Source organism: Anomaloglossus baeobatrachus, chromosome 8 (assembly GCF_048569485.1).
Source record: "Anomaloglossus baeobatrachus isolate aAnoBae1 chromosome 8, aAnoBae1.hap1, whole genome shotgun sequence".
In the NCBI taxonomy this organism is placed as follows: domain Eukaryota; kingdom Metazoa; phylum Chordata; class Amphibia; order Anura; family Aromobatidae; genus Anomaloglossus; species Anomaloglossus baeobatrachus.
This window is the reverse complement of record NC_134360.1, coordinates 127,858,218-127,885,974: the sequence shown is the minus strand read 5'-3', so window position 1 is coordinate 127,885,974 and position 27,757 is coordinate 127,858,218. Positions and strand designations below refer to the sequence as shown.

The window sequence follows — 27,757 nt, the reverse complement described above, 5'->3', positions numbered from 1 at the left end:
CGGTGTCTAGCCAGATATCTGTGATCAATTTCGACCTGGAACTGGATTTTTTTCGCCGATCCCGATTATCTGCGAGTCTGAACATCACTAGTCCTGGATTGAAATAGACTAGGAGAAAGAATGTCTTTTTAGCTGCTACCAGGCAATCTTTTTGCAAAAAGTTACAATCCTGCGGATCTTCACAGAAAATTAATATATGTCGGAACACAGTGGATTTAATTGAATTGAATTGCATACCATATTGGAGGGGTAAAATAATTTTTGAGGCTCATTGTTCCACCTACTATGTCCATGTGAAATAAGTACAGAATGATTTTTATTGTGAACAATAAAAGAGGCTCTATTCGATAACCATTCAGGATAGCCCCTTACACAGGAAGTGTTTTGGATATATAATCTTGGTACATCTTATCCCCATGGCCTCAGTGCTCGGAAAGAGATTATGTTTTATTAATAATGTTTTCATTTTAACGTGGGTTTTTGTATTTTTCCTACCTGTTCATTATCGCTTTATACCATGTGACTGTGTAAACATATTTTGATTGGTGTGTTCTGACATATTTATTTGAGATGCAAATAACTGTTTCACTAGCTTTGACAAAGAACGTCATTTTTACGCTATATGAATTAGACATTTTTTGATTTTTTTACAAATAAACTGGAATTTTAGGAGTTGTACGTTTCCTCCTTTTTTTTCCATTTGCCCACGTGTGGTCACACGGACTTCCTATGGTCCTTGCATGCCTGACCCTAAGTATGAAGGTGAGCTGTATTTTCTTTTTTTACTTAACATTTAAAAAAGGATTACCAGGAATTGGACAACCCCTTTAAGTATGACGCAGTAGGACCCCTTTAAAAACCCTGAAGTTGCGTTTACTATCTTATTCCAATCATTTTTCTTTCATATTTTCACACTTTTGCTACAAAGCTTCACCCAAAAAAAGATTGCTGTGAAAACTTTATTTCTCAAACTTACAGGGAAATTGCAGTAGATAGAAAAGTATGATAATGAGAAGAGGAAACCACATAACAGGCTAAGAACATAAAAGAAACCAAGGAATATGTCACCGTAACATTAGTTTTAAACATTTTTGCTTTAGTCTTTATATCCGTTTCACTACAGAGATATAAGGATCTCATGAGATTTAGTTGTAATGATATGAAGTGTGAGTAGATTTTGTTGATTTCCTCTGTCATTCTTACAATTCACAGTAGTCGTGAGAAGAAGAAGGGTGTGGAGCTAAGAAATACCTAGATAACACCACTTCCTGAATGTGTTTTCCACATTCCTAGTGGCAATATCTGTGCTGCATGTACATTTAAAACTCTATACACATGCACATTTTAAACCTCTGTTCGACATATAGGACATGACAAGTTTCCAATGTATACCTCCCAAGGAAGTCTGCAACATATCCCACTGAATGGACATACAGGGGCATTCACCCCTGGTCAAAATAACTGTTATTGTGAACAATTAAGCAAAATGATTAAATTATTTCTTAAATGCATAAAGTTTACACATTTCCTTGTATTTTGGGTAAAAAAAAAATATTTTCATCTTTTAAATTTTAAAATTAAGAAAAAAAAGGAATATGAGGCAATGCAAAAGTTTAGGCACCTTGTAAGGTTAGTTTCTAGTAGCACTCCCTTTGGCAAGTATCACAGCTTGTAAACACTTTTAGTAGCAGTCAAGAGTCTTTCAATTCTTGTTTGAGGGATTGTCATCCATTCTTCCTTGGAAAAGTCTTCCAGTTCTGTGAGATTCCTGGCTCGTCTTGCGTGCACTGCTCTTTTGAAGTTTAGCCACAGATTTTCAATGATATTCAGATCAGGGAACTGTGAGGCCATTGTAAAACCTTCAGCTTGCACATTTTGAGGTAATCTATTGTGGATATTGATGTGTGTTTAGGATAATTATCAGTGTCGGACTGGCCCACCGGAGCACCGGGGAATCCTCCGTTGGGCTCTCGGTCCCCAGTGGGCCCCCATGCTTTATATTGTGTGGGGTACCGTGGACTTGTTACTGCGGGCTGGGCAGGGGTGTTTCTCAGTCCCAGCATTAGAGTGGGCAGACTGGGTCTCCATGCTCTGAGGGGCCCCGAGCCTTTCCATTATAAACTGCAGGGATAACGGCTAACAGGTATTTGCATATCGCTGTAGGGTGGGTCCCTGGAGTCAATTCCTCTGGTGGGCCCCAGACACTCCAGTCCGACTCTGATCATTATCCATTTGTAGAAGCCATCCTCTTTTCATTTTTATCTTTTTTTACAGCAAAATACAAAGGAAATGTCACATCTTTAACTTTGTGCCTTTTAGAGATCTAGTCATCTTTAACTTGCTTAACTTTTCACAATAACAGTAATTTTGACCAGGGATGCCCAAACTTTTACATGCCACTATACAATGGGATATGCCAGAAAAAAAATAAAAGATTTTTTGCTCCCTATATTTTTTACTGTATATCTTGGTATGTAATAGAGATAAATAGTCTATCACACTATTCTATATCACAATAGAAAACGTTATTCTGATACATACTGACTGACAGGGCAAACATTATATGCATGACCTTTAAATGAATGGAACTATATGGAAACACTTGCCACATATGTTGGTAATCCCATATTGTCTCAATTTTTTTATAAGATGTTATCATTTGTGAAAATTAATAATAAGTGGTGACAATATGAGAAAGGTATGAGGAAAACTCTCTATACATACACTGGTAATGATACAGCAATTCTTAAGCCAAGCAGATCTTACATTTCCTGTGATTGGTTCCAAAAATACAATTTTTGAACCATGTGTTTCTCTAATGAAAGGTAATTGAAAAAGAAATATAATTGTTGGTTACATAACATTTCCTAGTAATATTACAACCCCAATTCCAAAAATGTTTGGATGCTGTGTAAAATGTAAAAACCAAGATGCAATGATCTCTTAGGCTGCTTTCACACCTCCGGTTTTAGCAGAGCCGGCCAATCCGACTCTAAAACCTATGCAACGGATGCGGCGACAAAACCGCATCCTTTGCATAAGTTTTTTACATGTGGCCCGTCCGGTTTTTGCCGCAGGCCACTGAGCATGCGCAGTGGAAAAAACCGCATGTGGCGGCCGGATACGTTTTTTGCCGCAAGACGGCCATGCGGCATCCATAGGCATGCATTGCAAATCGCGCTGCATCGGCCGGATGCGGAGCGATGCGGTTTTTCTTGCCGGACAAAAAAACGTGCCAGGCAACGTTCCATCCGGCCGCCGCATCGGCTAAATCTGCCGCATGCGGCAAAAAACGGACGGAACGCAACCCCATGCGGCACAATACGGCACTAATGTAAGTCTATGCAGGAAAAACCGCAACTGGCGGCAAAAACAAATGGTTGCATTTTTCCTGCAGAGCGCCGTATTGTGCCGCACAGGAAAAACCGGATGTGTGAAAGCAGCCTTACAGATATATTTTATTCACCCCAGAACATTGAATACATTTCAGAAGGTGAAATTAGACATTCTTCAATTTCACCAATTTATCTGTTCAGAACGCACAAATAATTCTCATGATGACTTTTTGATACAATCTAAAGAATTGAGACTGAGAGAAAGGAATTATTGTGAACTATTTATCGGTGAATCTTTTTTGCAAATGTTTAAATTGGATAGGCATCAACTATTGTATACTAAAAATAACTAGAAAGGTTAATATGTTATATTTCATTTTATTTTAATTGGTATTTATTAGTAGATAATGCGGTTTTAAAAGAGAGAACGTGCATTTCACCAATTGTGTCTTTCATAGGTGTATACATATTAGAGATTTAATAGTTATAGAAGGTTTTTAGAAAAAAGAGGAGATAGAAACAGTTAAGGCATGCGGTTCAGCAAAGTTATCATACAGTGCCTTGAGAAAGTATTAATGCCCCTTTTCCACATTTGTTCATTTTACACCCACAAACTTAAAAGTATTTTATTAGGATTTTATGTGATATACCAATACTAAGTAGCAAGGACTTGTGAAGTGCAAAGGAAATGATACTTGGTTTTCTAAAAATTTAAGAAATATAAATTTGAAAATTGTGGTGTGAATCTCTCTTCAGTACCACTAAGTCAATACTTTGTAGGAACAACTTTCGTTGCAAATACTGCTGTACATCTTTTGGTATATGTATCTACCAGTGATGAGTGAGCGTGCTCGGCAGTGCTCATTACTCGATCGAGTTTTGGGGTGCTCAATTGAGTAACAAGCAGTGCCAAGTATTGCAGGGTGCTTGAATGCTCAGATGTCAAGCCAAGAGAGAACACCCAGCAAGTAGCGCAGCACAAAGGAAAAACAAGCGAAGAAGTACAATGGAAGGCCCTGGCAATAGGAAGAAGGGAGTTGAAACATCTTCTTACACTCACCTGAGACTGATCTCTACACTCCCTAATGTCCATATACGGGTCCTTGCCCCCATGCACTGTAATGTGCCTAGGCCCCCACTGGCGCTGACCTCACCCTGACTAGTGTGAAGGCCAATGAGGCTAATCTCACTACCGCAATAAAACAACATGAGTAAGGTAAGACAAAGAGGTGAAAGAAAAGGATAGATGTACCCCCAGATGAGAATAAAATGCTTTCCAAAATATAGATACAAACTGGGTCCCCCGCTCTGACATTACATCTGAGAGAACCCTGTGAAGCTTCACGATCTCAGTGACAAACACTTCAGCTAAAGTGTTAGTGTTAGGGAGAGCAGGTAAGGCAATAAAGTGTGCCATTTTACTAAATCTATCCACCACTGCTAAAATTACAGTTTTTCCAGTGGATCCAGGAAGTTCAGTAATACAATCCATTGTCTATCATGTATAGCCAACAAAAGGAGAGACCTGGATGGTTGAGTATGCTAGGACGTAGAAAGCGCACAAACATTACAGGTTGACTTAAAATCAACCACATCCTAAAACAACCTTGGCCACTAAAATGAGTGAGAAAGTAGGTCAAGGGTCACTTTACTACCTCAGTGACCAAGAACCGAGTTATGATGCTCCCCTAAAATTTATTAGTGGAAATGTAAAGGCGCAAATAATTTCCTTGAAGGACAAGCAGCAGGGGTGTCCCCCTGAGCCTTCAACACCTCACCCTCAAAATCAGAGAACACGGTGGAGACAACCACCCTTTCTTGTAAAATAGAGGAACAGAGTCCTCAGAACTACTTTTCACAAGGAAACTCCGAGAGAAAGCACCAGCTTTAAACGTTTTTAACTGTAGGATGCTAAGTGACAACAAGATTAAACCTGGTAAAAAAAAGGAACATCTGGCTTGTTTAGGATTATGATGTTTAGTGGATTAAAGGAATAAAATATTTTATGATTGGTAATCTTAGTGATGAGCGAGTACCAAAAAGCTCGGGTGCCCAATGTTATCCTATGGGAGACCCGAGTATTTTTCTGAAATGACCCCCGGCAGCATGTAGAAACCCTAAAAATGTCACAAAAGTCTCAGAAGAGTGCTCAAATGACATGGCAACAGCATGGGGAAGACCCCTTGAAGCATTTATCACTCAAAAGTCACAGCTGTGAACAATTTTATCCGAGTTTTACGCCATTTTTACCGACTCACCAGAAAACCTTCCAAAATGACACCAAAATGAATTTTCATGGTGGAAATGTTAAGGGCACATACCCAATAGTGAGATAGAGCTGGTGTATGTTACTTTTTGAGATTACATGAAAGATTTTACGTGAAAACATTGTGTGGCACTCCGATGTCCCTGAGAAGAGACGTACATGAAGGCCTCTTGAGTCTAATGTGCCCATTTTGAGGAAGTGAGTCTTTGTAGTATTTTCCTTTGCCAGGGCAGTCCAAAATTGTGAGGTTCACCAATGCCCCTGCATACAGACGTGTAAACCTGAAGCGCCCATTGTAAGGAAGTGGGTCTATTTTAGTATAGCCCTTTGGCAGGGCAGCCAAAAATTGGGAGGCTCCACATTGTCCATGGATAGAGACGTGCATGATGGCCTGTAAACCTGAAGTGCCCATTGTAAGGAAGTGGGTCTCTTTTAGTATAGCCCTTTGGCAGGGCAGCCAAAAATTGGGAGGCTCCACATTGTCCCTGGATAGAGATGTGCATGATGGCCTGTAAACCTGAAGTGCCCATTGTAAGGAAGTGGGTCTATTTTAGTATAGCCCTTTGGCAGGGCAGCCAAAAATTGGGAGGCTCCACATTGTCCCTGGATAGAGACGTGCATAAGGGCCTGTAAACCTGAAGTGCCCATTGTAAGGAAGTGGGTCTATTGTAGTATAGCCCTTTGGCAGGGCAGCCAAAAATTGGAAAGCTCCACATTGTCCCTGGATAGAGACGTGCATGAGGGCCTGTAAACCTGAAGTGCCCATTGTAAGTAAGTGGGTCTATTGTAGTATAGCCCTTTGGCAGGGCAGCCAAAAATTGGGAAGCTCCACATTATCCCTGGATAGAGACGTGCATGAGGGCCTCAAAACATTGTTCCCATTGCAAAGGAGCGGGTCTCCTGTCGTTGTAATGTCCATTCTGAAAGAATGGGCAAAAAAATTTACCACTGGGGGTATACCTGAAACAACGGCCTAACTATTGTAACGGTCATCATGGTGGCGCATGAGGAGAAGGAGGAGCAGTCCAGCGATTATCCAAAGTCCAGAAGTGTGTACCCATAGGTGAGTGGAGGTACATGGCAAATTCCCGTTACAAAATTTAAATTCCACTCTCATTTGCTGGTGGTGTGGTGAAGTCTGGCCCAATCCAACCCTTGTTCATCTTGATCAGAGTCAGCCTGTCAGCATTTTCAGTTGACAGGTGGGTGCGTTTATCTGTAATGATTCCACCTGCGGCACTAAAAACACGCTCTGACAAAACGCTAGCGGCAGGGCAGGCCAGGACTTCCAAGGCGTAGAGAGCCAATTCATGCCACGTGTCCAGCTTGGATACCCAATAATTGTAAGGCACAGGAATGTCGGAGTACAGTTGCTCGATCTGCAAGGTACTCCTTGAGCATCTGGGCAAACTTAGGATTTCTTGTGGCACTACCCCGCACCTCAGGGGCTGTGGTACGTGAGGGGCTGAGAAAACTGTCCCACATCTTAAAGACTGTTCCCCTACCTCTGGCGGATTGGACTTGTGCCCCTCTCGGCTGTTTGCCTTGGTTGTCCACTGATTCCTGACCTATGACACTAGCGTTTTGTGAGGGGAATGCTTTGCCTACTTCCGTGACTATGGCCTTCCAGAACTGCTGCATTTTGGCTGACCTCTCCACCTTGGGAAAAAGAGACGTAAAGTTCTCCTTGTAGCGTGGGTCTAACAGTGTTACCAACCAGTAATGATTGTCGGCCAAGATGTTCTTAACGCGAGGGTCACGAGACAGGCAGCTTACCATAAAGTCAGCCATGTGCGCCAGACTCTTAACAGCCATCACTTCAGTATCCTGACCATCACGATGACTGAACATGCTGTCCTCCTCCTCCTCCTCCTCATCTACCCTGTCCCCTGGCCAGCCACGCTGAACCGAGGATATGACTGGTGTGCATGTCATATCCTCAATTTGGCCGGTGAGTTGCTCCATGTCTTCATCCTCCTCCTCGTCATAGTCCTCCACTGCACGTTGTGATGAGACGAGGCTGGGCTGTGTGTTATCACCTACACCCACTGCTGTTTCTTGCTCCAACTCATCGCGCTCCGCCTGCAATGCATCATGTTTGTTTTTGAGCAGAGACCATTTTAGAAGGCAGAAAAGCGGTATGGTGACGCTAATAATGGCGTCATCGCCGTTCACCATCTTGGTGGAGTCCTCAAAGTTTTGGAAAATGGTACATAGGTCGGACATCCATCTCCACTCCTCAGGTGTTATGTGTGGAGTTTGACCCATTTCCTGACGGCTTAGGTGATGCAGGTACTCAATAACTGCCCTCTTCTGCTCACATACCCTGACCAACATGTGCAGAGTTGAATTCCAATGCGTGGGGACATCACACACCAGTCTGTGAGCCGGAAGATGCAAACGACGCTGAAAGCCGGCAAGGCCGGCTGAAGCAGTAGGTGACTTTCGAAAATGTGCAGACATGCGGCGAACTTTTACCAGCAGATCAGACAGCTCTGGGTATGACTTTAGAAACCGCTGAACCACGAGGTTGAGCACATGGGCCACGCATGGAACATGTGTCAGCTGGCCTCGCCTCAAAGCCGCCACCAGGTTCCGGCCATTGTCACACACGACCTTTCCTGGCTTTAGGTTCAGAGGTGTGAGCCAGTGATCTGCCTGCTGTTTCAGAGCTGTCCACACTAGAGTTGAGCGTGGTTCGCGGTTCGAGGTTCTCCAGTTCGCGGCTCGAGTGATTTTGGGGGCTGTTCTAGATCGAACTAGAACTCGAGCTTTTTGCTAAAGCTCGATAGTTCTAGATTCGTTCGAGAACGGTTCTAGCAGCAAAAAGACCAGCTAATTCCTAGCTGGCTTTCCGCTGTAATAGTGTAAGTCACTCTGTGACTGTGACTCACACTATTATGACATTTCAGTGTATAGTGTGCGGGAACAGCGCATTCAGATCACTGCTGTACATCGCCATTTTTTTTTTTTTTTCTTGTCTTCCTTCCCTAAGTGCGCACGGGTAGTGGGGCGGGCCAGCATGTCAGCCAATCCCAGACACACACACAGCTAAGTGGACTTTTAGCCAGAGAAGCAACGGCATGTGTGATAGGATGTCCATGTCACATGTCCCTGCATTATAAAACCGGCCATTTTCCTCCAGCACGCCATTATCTGCCTTCTGCGTCCTTGGTGTCAGTCATCACTGGCGCAGCTCCTATCTCCGATACTGCTGTGTACGCTCCATACACAGCGCTGTACAGAATAGGGATAGAAGTTTCTATCAGTCCTTTTAAGGGCTCATACCGGCAGGGTCAGAGCCATAGGTGACAGGTCCGTGAAAACAGAGTTTAACAGCTACACGAGATGACAGCGTCTGTGTAGCTAAGGTCAGGGATTTCCTCGCTGCATTTCCTCATTAGGAGGGATAGAAAGGCAGGCTTCCTTTCCTCTACCCAGAGACCCACAACCCTGCCACTGTACCCTCCTGCCCTTTGCACACTCAAACTCATTGTTACTAAGCCATTATACTAGGAAACACTGAGTGAACTTAGTGGCATCCTAAACGTGGCTGTTGGACTTCTGTATTGTCCCACTAGTGCAAAGATATTTGCAGCACGTCTGCCTGCATTGCACACTCAAACTCATTTTTACTAAGCCATTATACTAGCAAACACTGAGTGAACTTAGTGGCATCCTAAAAGTGGCTGTTGGACTTCTGTATTGTCCCACTAGTGCAAAGATATTTGCAGCACGTCTGCCTGCATTTCACACTCAAACTCATTGTTACTAAGCCATTATACTAGCAAACACTGAGTGAACTTAGTGGCATCCTAAAAGTGGCTGTTGGACTTCTGTATTGTCCCACTAGTGCAAAGATATTTGCAGCACGTCTGCCTGCATTGCACACTCAAACTCATTGTTACTAAGCCATTATACTAGCAAACACTGAGGAAACTTAGTTGCATCCTAAAAGTGGCTGTTGGACTTCCATTCGTGCCCCACTGGTGCCAAGCTATTTCTAGCACCTCTGCATGACACCCTCATGCACATTTTGCTACGCTAATGTTATAGCAAACTCAGGAAATTCATTGCTGCATTTGATAATTCGGAGGGATAGAAAGTGAGGCTTCCTTTAGCTTTTCCTTCTGTTCATAGACAGCATCTCCAAGTCCACACCCGAAGAGCAATTTCTCCTCCACGTCTAAGTGTGGAGAGGCAGCTAGTGTGCATGCGTGTGCCGATTTGCCCCAGCTGCAGCCTAACTACAGTATTTCGCCTAGTGAGTATGCTCAGCCTGACTGTGCCATTCCTGAGGCTAAGTCTTCATTTCGAGATACAGCGCATGCTTCCACACTTAGTGTGAAAAGCCTCTTTGCACAGGTACTTGCATTCCGTGCCGGGTCTAAGTCCTGTTTTGTGCCTAGACACCATTCTAAAGCTGATAGTCTTTTTTCAGAGACTGTATTTCATGCAACTGACCATGCTCAGGCACTTACTGCATCAGAGACTAGGTCCGGTAATGAACTCTTTGGCCCTGCCCCTGATGTGGGGGGCCCATATAGACCACAGAGCATCAGGTGTCCTGACGATGTGGCCAGGCCACTCCCAAATGGCTTGCAGAGGCCCGCCCCTATGACTTGTCACCTCATTATTGATGGTCAGACGATGACTGGTGAGGTGTTTGTGTCGTGGCAGCCATGAGGTCATTATTGAAGTTGCGGTTCCAAATAGGACGGTAGTTATGCCACTCATGACGTGTCACTCTGCTTTTGTCTCCAGGAGGTGCATTGTGGTCCACCCTGGTTTGGGGCGGACCCAGGTTATAAAACGGGCTGGAGCCAACAAGGAGGTGCGCAGTCTTCTATTATGCTCCGAAAGAGCACACCTCCATGTGTTGAACGCTTTGCGGCTTTAGGCCAGAGGTAGGCAGGGATAGGGCGTCGATGCAGGCCGCCACCACAGTTGGTAACGCAGAACGGTTAAGACCAACTCCTGTCCTACAAGTCCTGCTTGTGCAGCCCAGTGGCATTAACAGGCCTGCTGCTGCTGATGCGCCTGCTGTCCACAGGTGTGGCCCCAATGCACACGGTCAGCATACTGAATGGCCCCTGTGATGTTAACAGGGAGTTCCTGGGCTGGGTGGGCGTGTGGACCCTGTGACGCTAACAGGGCTCCCAGTCTCAAGATCCAAGTGGCGTCTAACTCTGTTCAGGCAACTATTAGTTTCATAGCCACACAGATCTGTATCCTCCACCTAACCTTCGCGTTGCCAATCTCTCCTTTTCCATCTGGGAGCATGGTGGACATTGACTGCTGATGGGGATATATACTTTTCTCTTTCTTTTCTTATTAATTTTCGTTATATAGCGGTAACATAGTGTATACCACCTTATCCAAATCTGACAGTCCCACCGTAACAGATGGTGTTTCTTCATCAAATGTTACTTTTGCTTAACCAACAAACCCACGGACAAAAACTTTTTTCCCCTTTCCAACACACCTGTTCCCCTTTCCACCAGCATCTGTCCTTTTTCAACTCATTTGGTATATGACCAAAAGTGCAACTGTGTCACCCTGGACAAGCCAGGGGACACAGGTAACAACACACACCCCCACCCCCAGCAGTTCACTGCAGACATCCCCAAAGTGACCTGCTTTCTGCCTCGGGCTGAGACTGACACACCAGGTGGGCGGAGTCAAGGGATGGGGACGCCCACCCTGGAGTGAGCTGGCCTGAGGCAGGAAACAAGCCCAGTCAAGTCCTAGGAGAGGAAGAGAGAAGGTCTGCAGAGAGGCAGACATAGCCAGGGGCCTAGGTTGGAGCCTAGGGCCTCGTACAGAGAGTTCGGCAGACGCTAGGTGCCGTCTGCAGGGAGCCGGGAGACAGCTGGTGGAACCACAGGTAGCCACAGGTATCCTTCCCGGGATCCCCATACAGAGCAGCGGTGGTGCCAACAAATCACCACAACCGTGGGTGGCGTCACGGACAATAAACAATCCCCACACCCAACAACCCCCTTTCACTCACGGGCGAGGAGCGCCGATCGATCGGGATCCGGCCCATCGCTCGAGCCACCGAGCAGCGGCAGCAGCAGGCCGCAGTGCCCGCCGGACCCGAGCAGAGGGAGAGCGCGGCGTCCCCTCCTCCGCCCGCGACAACTTGGCGTCACGAACAGGATCTTACCGCTCTGCCGTTGGGTAGAGGTGCGCCTTGTGACTGCCGGAGGTGTCCGGCCGAAAAATTTGTAAAACCGCCATCTTGGGCGCGAAAATTTCCCGCTCGCGCGTCTTCCCCGAGCAGGAGAGGCGCGAAAGTGGAGCCCCGCCCCCCGAAGAAGGAAGTGCTAAAAAGAGGCTAAGGGGGACGGGATGGCGTCCGGCCGCATGTGAACCGCGGCTCTGGAAGCAGGGACGCCAGGACTCTGCCAGCATTTGGTTCCTGGAAGAGGCCGCCGCAGTGATGCACTGACCCGTTACCCCTGTTACCGGTAGCGGAGCCCGCAGCGTCTGTGGGGGAGGACCCAGACCTGGGGTCCCCAGGCCTCACCTTTGTCACCGCCCTGCCACCGGCCCCGGCAGTCCGCCCGGCCGCGACGGAGATGACGACGGCTCCGGCAGTCCGCCCGGCCGCAACGGCAGCGAAGTACCGGTCCCGTTGACCAATCTGGAGCCGTTCCTGGACTGGGGTCAAGGGGTGCTGCCTGGGTTTTAGGGGCAGCACCAAGGCTAGGTTGTTTGGGTGGGTGACCGAAGGACCTGTTATACTGTTATTATTAAAAGTGTTGGACTGTTACTGCAACGTTAAAGTAATGTGCATCCCGTTTTGGGAGGGTTGAAAATGCTTGTGTTAATGTTTTGATCTTTTGCAGTTTAAAAGAAAAATAAAACCGGTGATGGACGGGCAGCCCGAGGACGGTCTGCATTTTGCTAAGGGGGAATGTGTTGCCCTGGAAAAGCCAGGGGACACAGGTAACAACACACACCCGCACCCCCAGCAGTTCACAGCAGACATCCCCAAAGTGACCTGCTTTCTGCCTCGGGCTCAGACTGACACACCAGGTGGGCGGAGTCAAGGGATGGGGACGCCCACCCTGGAGTGAGCTGGCCTGAGGCAGGAAACAAGCCCAGTCAAGTCCTAGGAGAGGAAGAGAGAAGGTCTGCAGAGAGGCAGACATAGCCAGGGGCCTAGGTTGGAGCCTAGGGCCTCGTACAGAGAGTCCGGCAGACGCTAGGTGCCGTCTGCAGGGAGCCGGGGAGACAGCTGGTGGAACCGCAGGTAGCCGGGGCTGGGCAGTGGCCCCCCGGTACAGAGTCGGGGAGCCAGCTGGAAGCCGGAGTGCAGGAGAAGGGTGTACGGGAGTGGAAGAAAGGACTTACACCACCAAACTGCGTCAGGGGAGAAACAGCAACCGCAGCCGTCTGTGGGTACCCGTCCATCCAGCCGAGTGTTTTACTAAGAACTGTGTCCTGATTTCTGGCTGAGTGAGTACCATCGTGCCGCAAGGCACAGCGCTGCCCCCGCGTCTCTGCGCCCACCAAGCCCTGCATCTCCCACCTCATCACTGGGCCCCGGGATCACCAACCCCTACCCACGGAGGGGCAACACAACAACTGGCTGCTCCATACCATCCTTCCCGGGATCCCCATACAGAGCAGCGGTGGTGCCAACAAATCACCACAACCGTGGGTGGCGTCACGGACAATAAACAATCCCCACACCCAACAACCCCCTTTCACTCACGGGCGAGGAGCGCCGCTCGAGTCCCCGGGATCCGGCCCATCGCTCGAGCCACCGAGCAGCGGCAGCAGCAGGCCGCAGTGCCCGCCGGACCCGAGCAGAGGGAGAGCGCGGCGTCCCATCCTCCGCCCGTGACACAACTCTGCAGGGACACCGTACTCAATGCCATCTCAGCACAGTAGCCAGCCCTCGGTCCCTCAGATGTGGACAAGTAAAAGACCATTTCCTCCTATCCATGACAAAGCGTTGAGATTCACTCTGTGCAGCACTGGTGTTTACTGGAAAAGCAGATCTAAGAATCCGTACCACCTTCTGCAGATACTCCTGTATACGTGCGTCCCTTTCTATGGCAGGAATTATTTCGCCAAATTTTGTCTTGTACCAGGGATCTAACAGTGTGGCAACCCAGTAGTTAGCATTACTTCGAATTCGTACAATCCGAGGGTCATGTTGTAGGTAGTGCAGCAAGAAGGCGCTCATGTGTCTTGTGCATCCAGGAGGACCAAGTCCTTGGTGTGTTGGTGGTAGAGAGGTGAGAATCGTGCCTCCTTCCTTTGCCCTCTCCCCCCAACCTTGCACAACCGAAATGTGAGCAAGCTCTCACTCATCTGCTGAGTCTTCCATGTCCATCGCAAGTTCGTCCTCCATTTCTTCATGGGCTCCTGCACCTTCCTCAACAATTTTTGCTGATACTATGCGCCCTTGTTAATCCCTATCCCCCACCATGACTGCCGCCTAGGTGCCGCTCACCGTATGGACCTTGTAGATCTTATTATCCCTTCTGCATATGACTCCTCCTGTACTTCCTCACCTTCCTCTTGGACCAACACCTGACTCCGAATAATGCTTACAGTGTGCTCCATCTTGTAGATGACCAGAATTGTCACGCTGAGAATGGCATCGCCAGTGCTAAACATCTTCGTCGACATTTGTACACTGTGTAGAAGGGTGCATGGGTCCTTGATCTGACACCACTCCAGCAGCGTGATCTGCACCACCTCTGGATCAAGTTATCCCAGGGTATACGTCATACCGTATTTCAGCAGGGCTCTGCGGTGCTGCCACACACGCTGCAACATGTGCAGATTCCAATTCCTGCATGTCGGAACATCGCATTTCTGGCGTTTAACCGCCAGACCCTAAGACTTCAGGAGCGATGAAAGTTGTTGAGCTGCTGGGTGCGAAGGATGAAAGTGAGCACATAGCAGCGTGCCCGCTGCACAAGGCCATGTAGGCCGGGATGGTATTTTAAAAATTGCTGCAGAATCAGATTCAACACGTGAGCCATACAAGGCACGTGTGTCACATTGCCCTGACGAAGGGCCGCAGACAGGTTTGCATCATTGCCGCACACGGCTGTTAAGTCACCAACGTAGTCCACTCAATCAATTTGTACTCCGGTCGCCAGGTGACAACGTGTTCCTTTCGTGCATAGTGCTGATGATGGGAAAGGAGTCGATGCCTGCGGCGCAGTTGGACGCAGGTTATGGTCACCCACTGGGTTGCGTTACCTTGACAGATACCCACCACCTACATTCAGCCTGTGGTTGTGTATCTCACAGATGAAGTACCATCATTCAGCTACAACCAATGGGAAGACACCACACCCTTTTTTAGGCCCCTCCTGTCTGCAGACCACTGCCAGACAAAGCTATGAACCTCTTGTTACTCTTACCCCCAGTTCAGTTTTATGAGTTTGTGTGCTTGTTACCTGACTACTTTTCCTGCTTGCTGTTTATGTACCTCGTTGGCCGATCCGCATTTCACCTCTGCTTGTTTTCTGATTAAGTCCTGGCCATCCCATTCTGTTCCTCTTCCTCAATTAATGTTTTTGACCTTGCATGACTACTATTCTCTGGAACTGCAGCCTTCCACAGGTATTGATCAACTTGGGCCCTGTGTAATTCCAAATCACTGTATAGGGGTTAAAGGGTTTCAGGGTTCTGGGTGTCCAGCTTGGTGAGTGGCTTGCCTCTAGCCTATCCTTTACAGCCCATCTGAGTGTGTCGATCCAGGCAGGCGTTACACCGTGCCCTCTTCAGAAGACCAAGTAGGCTGGGCTAGTGTTTTAAAAATTGCTGGACAACCAGGTTCAACACGTGAGCCATACAAGGCACGTGTGTCACAATTCCCTGAAGAAGGGTCGCAGACTGGTTTGCATCATTGTCGCACCCGACCTTCCCTGGCTGCTGGTTGAGTGGAGACAACCATTGATGAAACTCGGTCTCACTCTCCAGAGCTAGCCGTCCACAATTCCTCAGTGGTGTCTCACATTTCCACTACATTTCAAAGTAAACATTTGACCGCCTGATGGCCTTGAGCTCTGCTGCCAGCATAGTAAGGAGGTGTGTGGGATTCCTTGGGCGCAGTTACAAGGAAGGGTGGCCTGACCACACAGGGTTTGGGCCGAAGTGGAGGACCCACACGAGGTTAAGGAGGCAGAAGCAGTGGAGGAACTTGTACATACAGAGGAAGGATTGACACACAAGTCGTGGGGACGGCAAGACTTGTACAGCAAACCCTTCTCCATCTCTCACCATAGTTACCCAGTGCCCAGTCAGCAACATGTAACTCCCCTGTCCATGCTTACTGGTCCAAGTATCTGTGGTGAAATGCACCCTGTCACACACAGAGTTTCTCAAGGAATCGGTGAGGTTGTGTGCGACCTGCTGTGGTAGCGCGGGCACGCCTTTCTTGGAGAAGGAGTGACGACTGGCCATCGGCTCTTGGGGCACTGCAATGGGCATAAGGTCTCGAAAATCCTCGGTCTCAAAAGGGTGTAAAGGCAGCCTTTCTGTTGCCAACAAGTTGCAGATGATGAAACTCTTAGGCATGTCATGCCCTTCGAAAATCATGTAAAACACAGCGAGGGGACTCCAACCACAGTCTCCCTCGTTTGCACTAATTGGGCCACACACACCCCACTTGACTGGCATCAGTTGACAACCCTTTGGAAAAAGAAAAAGATGCTTTGCATGAAGCACTCTCAAAAATACGCATGCCTTTCACGTCCCCTGGATGACCCCGGGGAAGAAAAGTCCTCTGAGAGCCATGACTTGTTCATCTTGGTTCTTTTTTCGAAAGCGAGGGGACTCCAACCACAGTATCCCTCGTTTCCACTAATTGGGCCACACACACCCCACTTTACTGGCATCAGTTGACAACCCTTTTCAAAATGAAACAGATGCTTTGCATGAAGCACTCTCAAAAATACGCGTGCCTTTCACGTCCCCTGGATGACCCAGGGGAAGAAAAGTCCTCTGAGAGCCATGACTTGTTCATCTTGGTTCTTTTTTCAAAAGCGAGGGGACTCCAACCACAGTCTCCCTTGTTTCCACTAATTGGGCCACACACACCCCACTTGACTGGCATCAGTTGACAACCCTTTGGAAAAAGAAAAAGATGCTTTGCATGAAGCACTCTCAAAAATACGCGTGCCTTTCACATCCCCTGGATGACCCAGGGGAAGAAAAGTCCTCTGAGAGCCATGACTTGTTCATCTTGGTTCTTTTTTCAAAAGCGAGGGGACTCCAACCACAGTCTCCCTCGTTTCCACTAATTGGGCCACACACACCCCACTTGACTGGCATCACTTGATCCCCCTTTTCAAAATGAAACAGATGCTTTGCATGAAGCACTCTCAAAAATACGCGTGCCTTTCATGTCCCCTGGATGACCCAGGGGAAGAAAAGTCCTCTGAGAGCCATGACTTGTTCATCTTGGTTCTTTTTTCAAAAGCTAGGGGACTCCAACCACAGTCTCCCTCGTTTCCACTAATTGGGCCACACACACCCCACTTGACTGGCATCAGTTGACAACCCTTTGGAAAAAGAAAAAGATGCTTTGCATGAAGCACTCTCAAAAATACGCGTGCCTTTCACGTCCCCTGGATGACCCAGGGGAAGAAAAGTCCTCTGAGAGCCATGACTTGTTCATCTTGGTTCTTTTTTCAAAAGCGAGGGGACTCCAACCACAGTCTCCCTCGTTTCTACTAATTGGGCCACACACACCCCACTTGACTGGCATCACTTGATCCCCCTTTTCAAAATGAAACAGATGCTTTGCATGAAGCACTCTCAAAAATACGCGTGCCTTTCATGTCCCCTGGATTACCCAGGGGAAGAAAAGTCCTCTGAGAGCCATGACTTGTTCATCTTGGTTCTTTTTTCAAAAGCGAGGGGACTCCAACCACAGTCTCCCTCGTTTCCACTAATTGGGCCACACACACCCCACTTGACTGGCATCAGTTAACAACGCTTTGGAAAAAGAAAAAGATGCTTTGCATGAAGCACTCTCAAAAATACGCGTGCCTTTCACGTCCCCTGGATGACCCAGGGGAAGAAAAGTCCTGTGAGAGCCATGACTTGTTCATCTTGGTTCTTTTTTCAAGAGCGAGGGGACTCCAACCACAGTCTCCCTCGTTTCCACTAATTGGGCCATACACACCCCACTTGACTGGCATCAGTTGACCCCCATTTTCAAGATTAAAAAGATGCTTTGCATGAAGCACTCTCAAAAATACGCATGCCTTTCGCCTCGCCTGGCTGACCCAGGGGAAGAAAAGTCCTCTGAGAGCCATGTCCACATTGTCAGTGGACAGACACGTTTGCTTATCTGCCAGCAGACCCCCAGCAGCACTGAAGACAGGTTCCGAGAGAACGCTGGCTGCAGGACACGACAAGATCCCCAAGGCGTACGTGGCAAGCTCAGGCAATTTATCCAGATTGGAAGCCTAAAATGAGCAGGGCTCAAGTTGCACAATAATGGCATCGATGTTTCCTTGCATATACTCATATATCTGTTTGTCCTCCCCTTTTTCCTTGTCCAGCTCTTTTGTTTTCGCATGAGTATATGTCCTTGTCACTTTCCCATGTGTTTTTGTTGTGTTGTGAGTTGTTTGCCACCTTTTGGACACCTTTGAGGGTGTTTTCTAGGTGTTTTTATGTGTTTGTGATTGCCTGCCATAGTTTCCTATGCAGTTCGAGTTCGGTTCGTCGAACTCGAGCCGAACCACGACCGGTTCGCTCATCTCTAGTCCTCACCTCTTCTGCATTGTGGGGTTTGTCACCTATGCAGATTAGCTTCAGCTCAGCCAGTTGCCACGTCGCCGAGGCAGTGCTGCAGTGCTTCCAGCTTGGGACTGGTGTGGAGGGTAAAGTGGATGAGGATGCGCAGGAGGAGGAGGAGGCTGAGGACCATGACATTCCGGAGCTGTAGAGTGTGGGTGAAACCCTGACTGAGGTAGGGCCTGCAAACCTTGGTGTGGGAAGGACGTGTTCCGTCCCTCGCTCAGACTAGGTCCCAGCTTCCACAATATTAACCCAGTGTGCCGTCAACGAGATGTAGCGGCCTTGCCCACAAGCACTTGTCCACGTGTCTGTGGTTAGGTGGACTTTGGGTGAAACAGCGTTGTTCAGGGCACGTGTGATGTTTTGTGACACGTGGTTATGCAATGCGGGGACGGCACACCGGGAGAAATAGTGGTGGCTGGGGACCGAGTAACGTGGGACAGCTGCCGCCATCAGGTTGCGGAATGCTTCTGTCTCCACCAGCCTAAAAGGCAACATTTCCAGCGCAAGCAGTCGCGAAATCTTAGCATTTAGAAGTGTGGCATGTGGGGCGTTGGCAGTGTATTTGCGCCTGCGTTCAAAGGTTTGCTGAATGGATAACTGAACGCTGCGCTGGGACAAGGACGTGCTTAATGATGGTGCTATTTCTGCGTGGGCAACTGCAGGTGCAGGGCCGGAGGAGGCTTGTTCGCAGGCATCATGGACAGGGGATTAGCTCGCATGCACAACAAGCGAAGACGTAGCAGTGACATCAGCAAGCACTGCTCCTCGACTCTGTTGTACATCCCACAAAGTCGGGTGCTTGGCTGACATGTGCCTGATCATGCTGGTGGTGGTCAGGCTGCTAGTTTTGGTACCCCTGCTGATGATGGCATGGCAGGTGTTGCAAATGGCCTTTTTAGAATCATCTGGAGCCAACTTAAAAAACTGCCAGACTCGGGAAGACCTAACATTTGTACAGGCACCTTGTGTCGTGTTGTTGTTCCGGGGAACGGTTGCCTGACTTCTGCCTGGGGCCACCACCCTGCTTCTTACTGACTGTTGGGATGCTACGCCTCCTTCCCCCTGTGGACTGCTGTCCTCGCTCTGCATATCCCCCTGCCAGGTTGGGTCAGTTACTGGATCATCCATCACGTCGTCTTCATCTTCCGCACCCTGCTCCTCCTCCTGACTTCCTGACAATTGTGTGTCATCATCGTCCACCCCTTGTTGAGACACGTTGCCAACTTCGTGAGAACGTGGCTGCTCAAATATTTGGGCATCTGTACATACGATCTCCTCATGACCCACTTCAACAGGAGCTTGCGAGAGGCCAGAATGTGCGAATGGAAACGTGAACAGCTCTTCCGAGTGTCCAAGTGTGGGATCAGTAATGTCCGTGGACGTGTACTCGGCTTGGTGGTAGGAAGGAGGATCAGGATCTGAAATGTGCGGTGCAGTATCACGGCTACTGACACTTGACCGTGTGGAAGACAGAGTGTTTGTGGTGGTGCCAATCTGACTGGAAGCATTATCCGCTATCCAACTAACAACCTGTTGAGACTGGTCTTGGTTCAAGAGCGGTGTACAGCTGCGGTCCCCAAGAATTTTGGACAGGACGTGCGAGCGAGTAGATGTGGCCCTTTGTTGTGGCGAAATTAGAGCTTGACACGACCTCGGCCTCTGCCTGCACCACCATCACGTCCACTTCCTTGTTCGTTGCCAACGCCCTTGCGCATATTGCAATGCTGTGCTGACATGTATTATTCACTAGACTTGTGCGTTATATACTAGTTTGTGTAAAACGCACACAAGTGCACCTGTACGCTGCCACCGACTGCCACACACGTGCGGTTTTTAAATGCAAGCACGGACGCAATAAGAACCTAACAGGTTTTTAGGAGCGACAATTACTGAGAAGTTTGACACTATCAGACACTGCTGACGTGTATTATTCACTAGACTTGTGCGTTATATACTAGTTTGTGAAAAACGCACACAAGTGCACCTGTACGCTGCCACCGACTGCCACACACGTGCGGTTTTTAAATGCAAGCACGGACGCAATAAGAACCGAACAGGTTTTAGGAGCGACAATTACTGAGAGGTTTGACACTATCAGACACTGCTGACGTGTATTATTCACTAGACTTGTGCGTTATATACTAGTTTGTGAAAAACGCACACAAGTGCACCTGTACGCTGCCACCGACTGCCACACACGTGCGGTTTTTAAATGCAAGCACGGACGCAATAAGAACGTAACAGGTTTTTAGGAGCGACAATTAGTGAGAAGTCTGACACTGTCAGGACTGTTTTAGATTGTGTACACCAGCCCCAGATATGATGAAGGCTGGTATACGGTCACCACTAGGAATGGCTATATACCCTGCCTGCCTGCCTGCCTGTATACAGCAACAATAGTCCTGAGAAGGACTCTTCTGGTCACTAGCCTGTATTCCGACCTGGCTATACCCTGCCTGCCCTGCCTGTATACAGCAACAATAGTCCTGAGAAGGACTCTTCTCCTGTACTCCGACCTGGCTTTACCCTGCCTGCCTGTATACAACTACAATAGTCCTGAGAAGGACTTCTGGTCACACTGTTTGCAGCCCTGCTACGGAAATAACTATAAAGGGCCGCAAACCTTTCCCTGAAGCAGCAACACTCTCCCTGCACTGACTGTCTGGATGGCTGTGTGCAGAGCACAGCGCGCCCGCCGGTATAAAGGCTCGGTCACACTGTGTGGGCCGGCCAATCACTGCAATTCCACAACTAACAGGGCTGTGGCATTGCAATGGTCTGCCAGCCAATCCCTGCATGAGGGCTGGCTCTCAAAAGAGCGCCAACATGCAGGGATGAAGACCACGAGTACAGCACGAGTATCGCGAGATTACTCGGTCCCCGCCGAGTAGCCCGAGTACAGTGATACTTGTGCGAGTACCGAGTAGTAACAAGCATACTCGCTCATCACTAGTAATCACTGTTACAGGATGAACTGCCCCCTCAAAAAAGTTACATCTCTCCTCAAAAGCAAACAATGGCTAAAAGTTCTCTGTTGCCAATATCATAGTGTTATAACTCTTATGCACGATGGGGAGACAGTTCATGACACTCCTTTTTTGAAAATATATTCAAACAATTGGACAGACAAGAGTGTTTGGTTTTAGTGGAGAAGGTACAGATAATTTACAGGAGTTCCAATCAACCACAGGATTATGCATCACCATCTAGGGGAAACCCAATAGAATGGGAGTAGGAAGACCTTTCAAGACATATCAGGAAAGGAGTTACTTGTGAAGAGCCCCTATGCAAAGGTTAACAATATGCACTACTTAAGTAAAACTTCCCTGATCGAGAGGTGCAGAGTAAGTAGCATATATGTGGATGGACCAGCACACTACAGGAGAGACCATGGGTCCAAGCAAACTGAGAATCCCTTATATTGGCTCCTGCCCCACTATCCAAAAAAACAGAAATTATCTCACTTTTTGTACTAAAAACCATTTCAGCAGGTGAGATAAACTGGGATGTACATGCAGTGGAAATATGTACTCCTAGGTTGTAATCCTCCACACATCCTAGTAGCAGAAGTTTTCCAACGGTTTCCTTTGCTTAGGTACAGACGGACAAACCCTCTAAAAAAGACCCCTTCAATCATAGAAGAAACACCCCTTATCCTAACGTCTTAAGCTGAATCGCTAGAGATCCAGACTGAAACGAGGCCCCTCCTAACTGCATGGGTTCATTAAAGCTCTCTGGGAGAACGAAAGCCCTAGGGATAGTTACTGGAGGTGGAGTCATTGTAGGTCTATCCCTGAGGCATCTATCGATCCATATGGCCAGGGCCATAGCAGCCTCCAATGACTCCAAGGAGTTTCATACAGTACCAGGGGTTTTTTAGTCTTTTAGACAAACCCTGACAAAAATGACTACCAAGAGCAGGGTCATTTCATCTGGTGTTAGTGGCCCTTCTATGGAACTCTTCTGCTTTCTGGTCCCCCTGCTGAAGCTTACATAGCTCAGGAAATAACATGTATAAACTAGTTCTCCGCCTTGGTTATCCTGAATCATCATGAGGCACAGAATTCAGCCTTACCACCGCCAAAATTCAAAGAAAGGAAGGAAAAGAATCCAGCTCTTAAACATGCAATTTTCTATTTAATATTTCAAATGAATTGCATTATAAACAGATCAATAACACTAGTAGCGTGACCATCAACATGTTTCAAGTGCACATGGCACAATTAGTCATCATGACTAAGAGAGCCATATGCACTTGAAATGCATTGATGGACACACTACTCATATGCTATGAATCTGTTTGTAATACAATTCATTCGGAATGTTCGAGAAGAAAATTGCATGTTCAAGAGCTGGATTATCTTCCTTTCTTTCTTTCCGAAGCTTAGATTCAGCAAGGGAGACATGGTCAGGTTCATCATAAACGAGGCCTAGAACCACAAAAAACCCATCCACCATCCACATCAACTGTGAGTCGGATGGAAGTGAGAAATCCCAGGATTGAGGATCTCCTTGAAAGAGGGAGGTAACAATCCCTACCTGTTGTTCCTCACTACCAGAAGAGTGGGGATGAAGTTTAGAATAGAGCTTGCAAACTTTGCAAAAAACTACAAACGTTTCCTGCCCTCCTCAGAAAACCTTTCCAGGAGAATCACCTTGGCAAGAGGTTCAGCATGGCTGACTGTCAGACCTGCGGTTTGCTGATGTTGCCGTAAAAATCTAGCTCACAGGGCTGTCAGTTCGAAAGACAAACGTCGCATCTGTTATGCAAGGGTCTCGACGAGATACATTATAAGATCCAGAAGATATGTGGGCCGGTTACATGGTCACACTGCTTGTGGGAGGACACCCAGCGAGCGGTGCAACACAAAGGGAAAACCAGGGAAGAAATACAACAGGAGGACCTGGAAATAGGGAGAGGGAAGGGGGTACACCTAATAACACTAACTTGAGTCTGATTCCTGCACTCCTTAACATCCTTAGAAGGTTCCTTCCCCCCCATACGCCGTCATGAGCTTAGCCTTCACTAGCCCTGAATTCACCCCAACTAGTTTTAAGGCCAGCGTGACAGTAGTCTTACTACTGCTAGAAAACAACACTAGGAAGGTAAAACAATTCGGTGGAGAAAGACACAAAAATAGCACTCCTTGGGTTTTTTAGAAGGCTATGAGTAATCTCAGCCAGGTCCATAACCTCTTTAGCATCAAATGAAAGTAAATCCACTCCAGTCAAGTGGACTCCACAGAGGATCTGCAGTCCGTTAAGCATTGAGATGTTCTGATCCCAGATCCCCAGACATGACACACGTGTGCCGTCGGGTAACAGTGAAGCAGCTTATTTCAATGATTAGATCCGCCACAATGGAGCCAGGGATTTTTCCAGCTGAAGACTCCTCACTCAGTTGGACTCTTTTGGAGCTGAATAATTCCCGGGCTAGTTTTCTGTCTATAAATCTTTCTCTCTTACATCTGACTGTTTTTGCTTTACTATATCGGACTGTCACAGCTCTGCTACATCTGAAAGATACGGTCAGATGTAGCAGAGCAGAAATAGTCAGAAATGCTACATCTGACCTTCTCACTCAGACAAATTTCATCTTCATCTTGGCAAAAAATGCACAAAAATGGTTTTCATGGTGTTTCGGTGCAGTTTTCTACCAGAAGGTGCATATTTCATGCTGAAATTCTTGGACCATATTCCTGCAAGCAATCTACCCCTGCTGGCAATCTAATGGATGCGGCAATCCTGGGTGGCTGCAGGCTGCTACTTTTAGGCCTTCCCCATTGGCCTCCTCAGCCTAAGAATACCAGCCCCCAGCTGTTGTATTTTATCTTGGCTGCATATAAAAATTTGGGGGGACCGCATGCCGGCTTTTTAAAATTATTTATTTAAATTTTTTTTTAAAAAAAGTATGCGGTTCCTCTTTTTTTGATACACAGCAAAGATAAGCGCCCAGCTGGGCGCTGCAGCCTGTAGCCTTGTCCTTTATGTTTGCTGATATCAATATATGGGGGACCCTATGACAATTTATTCATTTATTTTATTACACAACAGACCCGCAGACACGGTCTGTGATTCCAACCAATCACAGACGCTGTCAAGGGGGTCTGACTGCAGCCATTCAGAGACAACAGTGTGTGGGGAAAGCAATGAATTTGGATGAGTGATAATCAGCAGCCCTGGAAATACACCCGTGGAAGCAGTTACAGCCGCAGGACCAATTACAGACGAAAAAAAAACCCCAAAAACCCCCCAAAAACCAAACAGACCATAGGAGCTAATTCAGATGATGTACACACACATAATGTGGCAAACCCTCCTCATAAAGATGGCTGCAGCCCAGGTGCACGATGCTCATGATACAGCCACTCAAACCTCTACACTAAAGGGGAGGGGTGGCTGTTTAGCATAGGACATGCACACTAATAAGGCTTGCATTGGGAGCCCGTCCATCATATAGATGAGTGAGATGCACAGTGCATCCTAAAAATGACACCAGAAACCTAAGTCAGGTGGGCTACTCAACACTTTATGAGTTTTACCAACTACAGCCTCTATGGAGACTCGGTAAGTATGTCCTGCTTTATTTTCTTTGTTTTACAGCCCCTACACCATTTTACAACACAAGTTTTGTCTCCCTTTGAATTCAATGAGCTCCGTAAGTTTGCCAAACAGTTTGGTGAACACAGGTAAGCTCGGTAGAGATTGGCGACCTGAACTTTGAAAGGTTCACTCATCTCTGTCTGCAATGTCTAATATTGTTTATGTACCATCTGAATTGTAAAATGCAGTGGAATATATTGACACCTTGTAAATAAAATTATATAAAGTAATGTGTGTAGCAAACCTGTGTGTCTGTAAGAGAGTTGTGTGTGTGTAGTAGAGCTGTGCGTGTGTACTTGAATATGTAGCAGAGTGTGTGTAGCAAAGCTGTGTGTTTGTATATGCAGCAGAGTTGAATGTGCATGTACCGTGATTGCAAAAGTGTTGTGTATATGTGTGATTTGCAGAGAGTGTACATAATATACGTACTGTAAAGCTAAATGTGTGAAATGCAGGGAAACACTAACAATACTTTTCTATCTTAACTATTTCATTAAAACAAGTGATATTGACCCTTTCTTCTTTGCATCGCCAATAAAGTTATGATCAGTCAGAACTATGGTTTTCCTATCTACTGCTGTTTACACCTTTTGGTGCAGACCATGAGTGACCTATGGAGCCTCGTTCTCATAACATTTTGATAATGAGGCTTCATAGATCACTTGTGGTTAATGGCAGGCATGAAATTTCTGAGAATGAGGCTCCATAAGATTCAATAGACGTTACATCGGAGTTTCGAGCATTTTTTACAATCAATAAATTGGTGAAAGAGGGAGTTTTGGGGAGTCTTTATTCAAATAAGCTATTTTCTCATGTGTATTTTTTTTCTTTACACTTACTGGATTAGTAATAGGGGTGTCACATACACACCTTCCCATTACTAACCCCTGGGCTTGATGCCAGCTGCCAATTCACAGCTGACATCAACCCCAAAAATATTACCCCAATTCCACCACACCAGGGCAATCAGAAAGAGCTGTGTAAAGCACCAGAATTGGCACATCTAATAGATGTGCCACTTCTGGAGCAGCTGTGGGCTGCTATTTTTAGGCTGGGAAGTGACAAATAACCATGGACCTTTCCAGTCTGATAGTATCAGCCCCTAGCTGTCTGCTCTACTTTGGCTGATTATCAAACATAGGAGAGACCCCACGCCATTTTTTGCAATTATTTATTTATAAACAAATAATTGTTAAAAAATGGTATGCGACACCCACTATTTTTGATAACCAGTCAAGGTAAAGCAGACAGCTAAAGGCTGCAGCCCATAGCTGTCTGTTTTACAATGGCTGGTTATCAAAAATAGGTGGACCAGACTCCGATTTTTTAAATTTTTAATGTATTCTCCATCCACATTTATTTGGTGGGCAAATGTGACAGTACCCCCATTTTGCTTCCTTTTACAGGCTCCCAGGCTTTACTAAGACTATTTTACAGCCCAAATGTTTGGGGTCCCCATTGGCTTATATGGCGGTTGGGGTCTGGGATCAAGTTTGAGTCAAGTTTGAGTACTGACCTGAACTGTTAACAAAAGTCCGGCTGAACCCGGCAAATGTCCACTCAGTCCTACTTAGAAAGTTGAATCGTTAAACAGTTACATATATTTAATGGAACCTTATTGCAAAAATTATTTTCTTCCAAAGAAGTCAACGAGTCATCTTCTGACAGCTGATTCCTATAGTCCATGTATCAGTTCTAAAGTCTAGCTCTTAATTCTTGATAATAACAAAGCAGTGTATAATTTCCGGTTTCTTTTTGTGCCTAAAAAAATTTGCAAGGATAACTGAATGTTACAAGAAGAATAAATCTTTTTTAATTGCATAGTAATGTTTTGCTCTAAACTTATAAATGCATTTTACTTGTTTTACAGAATTTAAAAAGTCAAAGTCAGCAACAAGTATGTGCTTGGCGAAGGGGTAGAATATTTACATTTTTACTGCTTTGCCATGGTAAGTGTCATTTACATGTTATTAAGATTTTAGTTTATTGTGTAAGAATATACGACATTGTAATAGACAATAAAATAGTTACCAGTGTGAGAGAAATACACTCCATCTATACCTCCTGAATCCCAAATAAAATTTATTTTACGAGTGCTTGGGAAATCAATACAGCACACACAACTTGGTATGGTGTACTCAATTCTACTTTATTAGCACATGTGACCAGTTTATTTATGGTCACAGAGAAAGGACAAGTTACCACTGAACTATGCACCAATAAGTGCAGTAAGGGCATGAATAGAAATGTGAAACTTCACTCATTCAGTGTTATTTGATCACCATGATGTCAGAGTTAAAGTGAACCAAACACCAGTTTTTTGCTTTATGAAGTAAAGGCAGTGACATACTGGCACTAGGATGCTGAATCTAGCATACCTTTAGTTAAAAGATTGGATGCCGGGTTGCTGAAATATCTTTAATCAGAATTGCAGAAATGCACTGCACTTTAAATGATGTGTGTGTCAGGGGCGGGCTTTGTGGGTCAGGTCCTCGGTATATATTCCTCCTCCTGCATCTTGTTGTCAAGTGGTTGCTGTATAGTCTTTGGTTTTGTGACCTTTCTTTGTTTCTATGGTAACGAATGTTACATCACATGAAAGCCTTATGTGTCTAATATATGTTTTCAAAATGTTGTATTTGTTGTTTATGGCAACAATGTTCTACGCACGCGGGAAAACAAAATGGTGGCGTCTAATGCGAAATTCCCAGTAACTGAGAGCAGAGGAGTGATAAAATTCTTGTTCTTGCAAGTAAAA

General features: G+C 46.6%; 1 protein-coding gene across 1 annotated transcript in view; it reads left to right on the top strand.

The window, feature by feature from the left end:
• Window positions 1-27,757, top strand: part of LOC142250045 (L-selectin-like) — a 286,541-nt gene that overhangs the window by 32,266 nt on the left and 226,518 nt on the right. Inside the window, exon 2 of the mRNA XM_075322105.1 lies at window positions 26,870-26,948. Coding sequence (XP_075178220.1) covers window positions 26,870-26,948 — 79 coding nt within the window. The remainder of the gene's footprint in view (window positions 1-26,869; window positions 26,949-27,757) is intronic.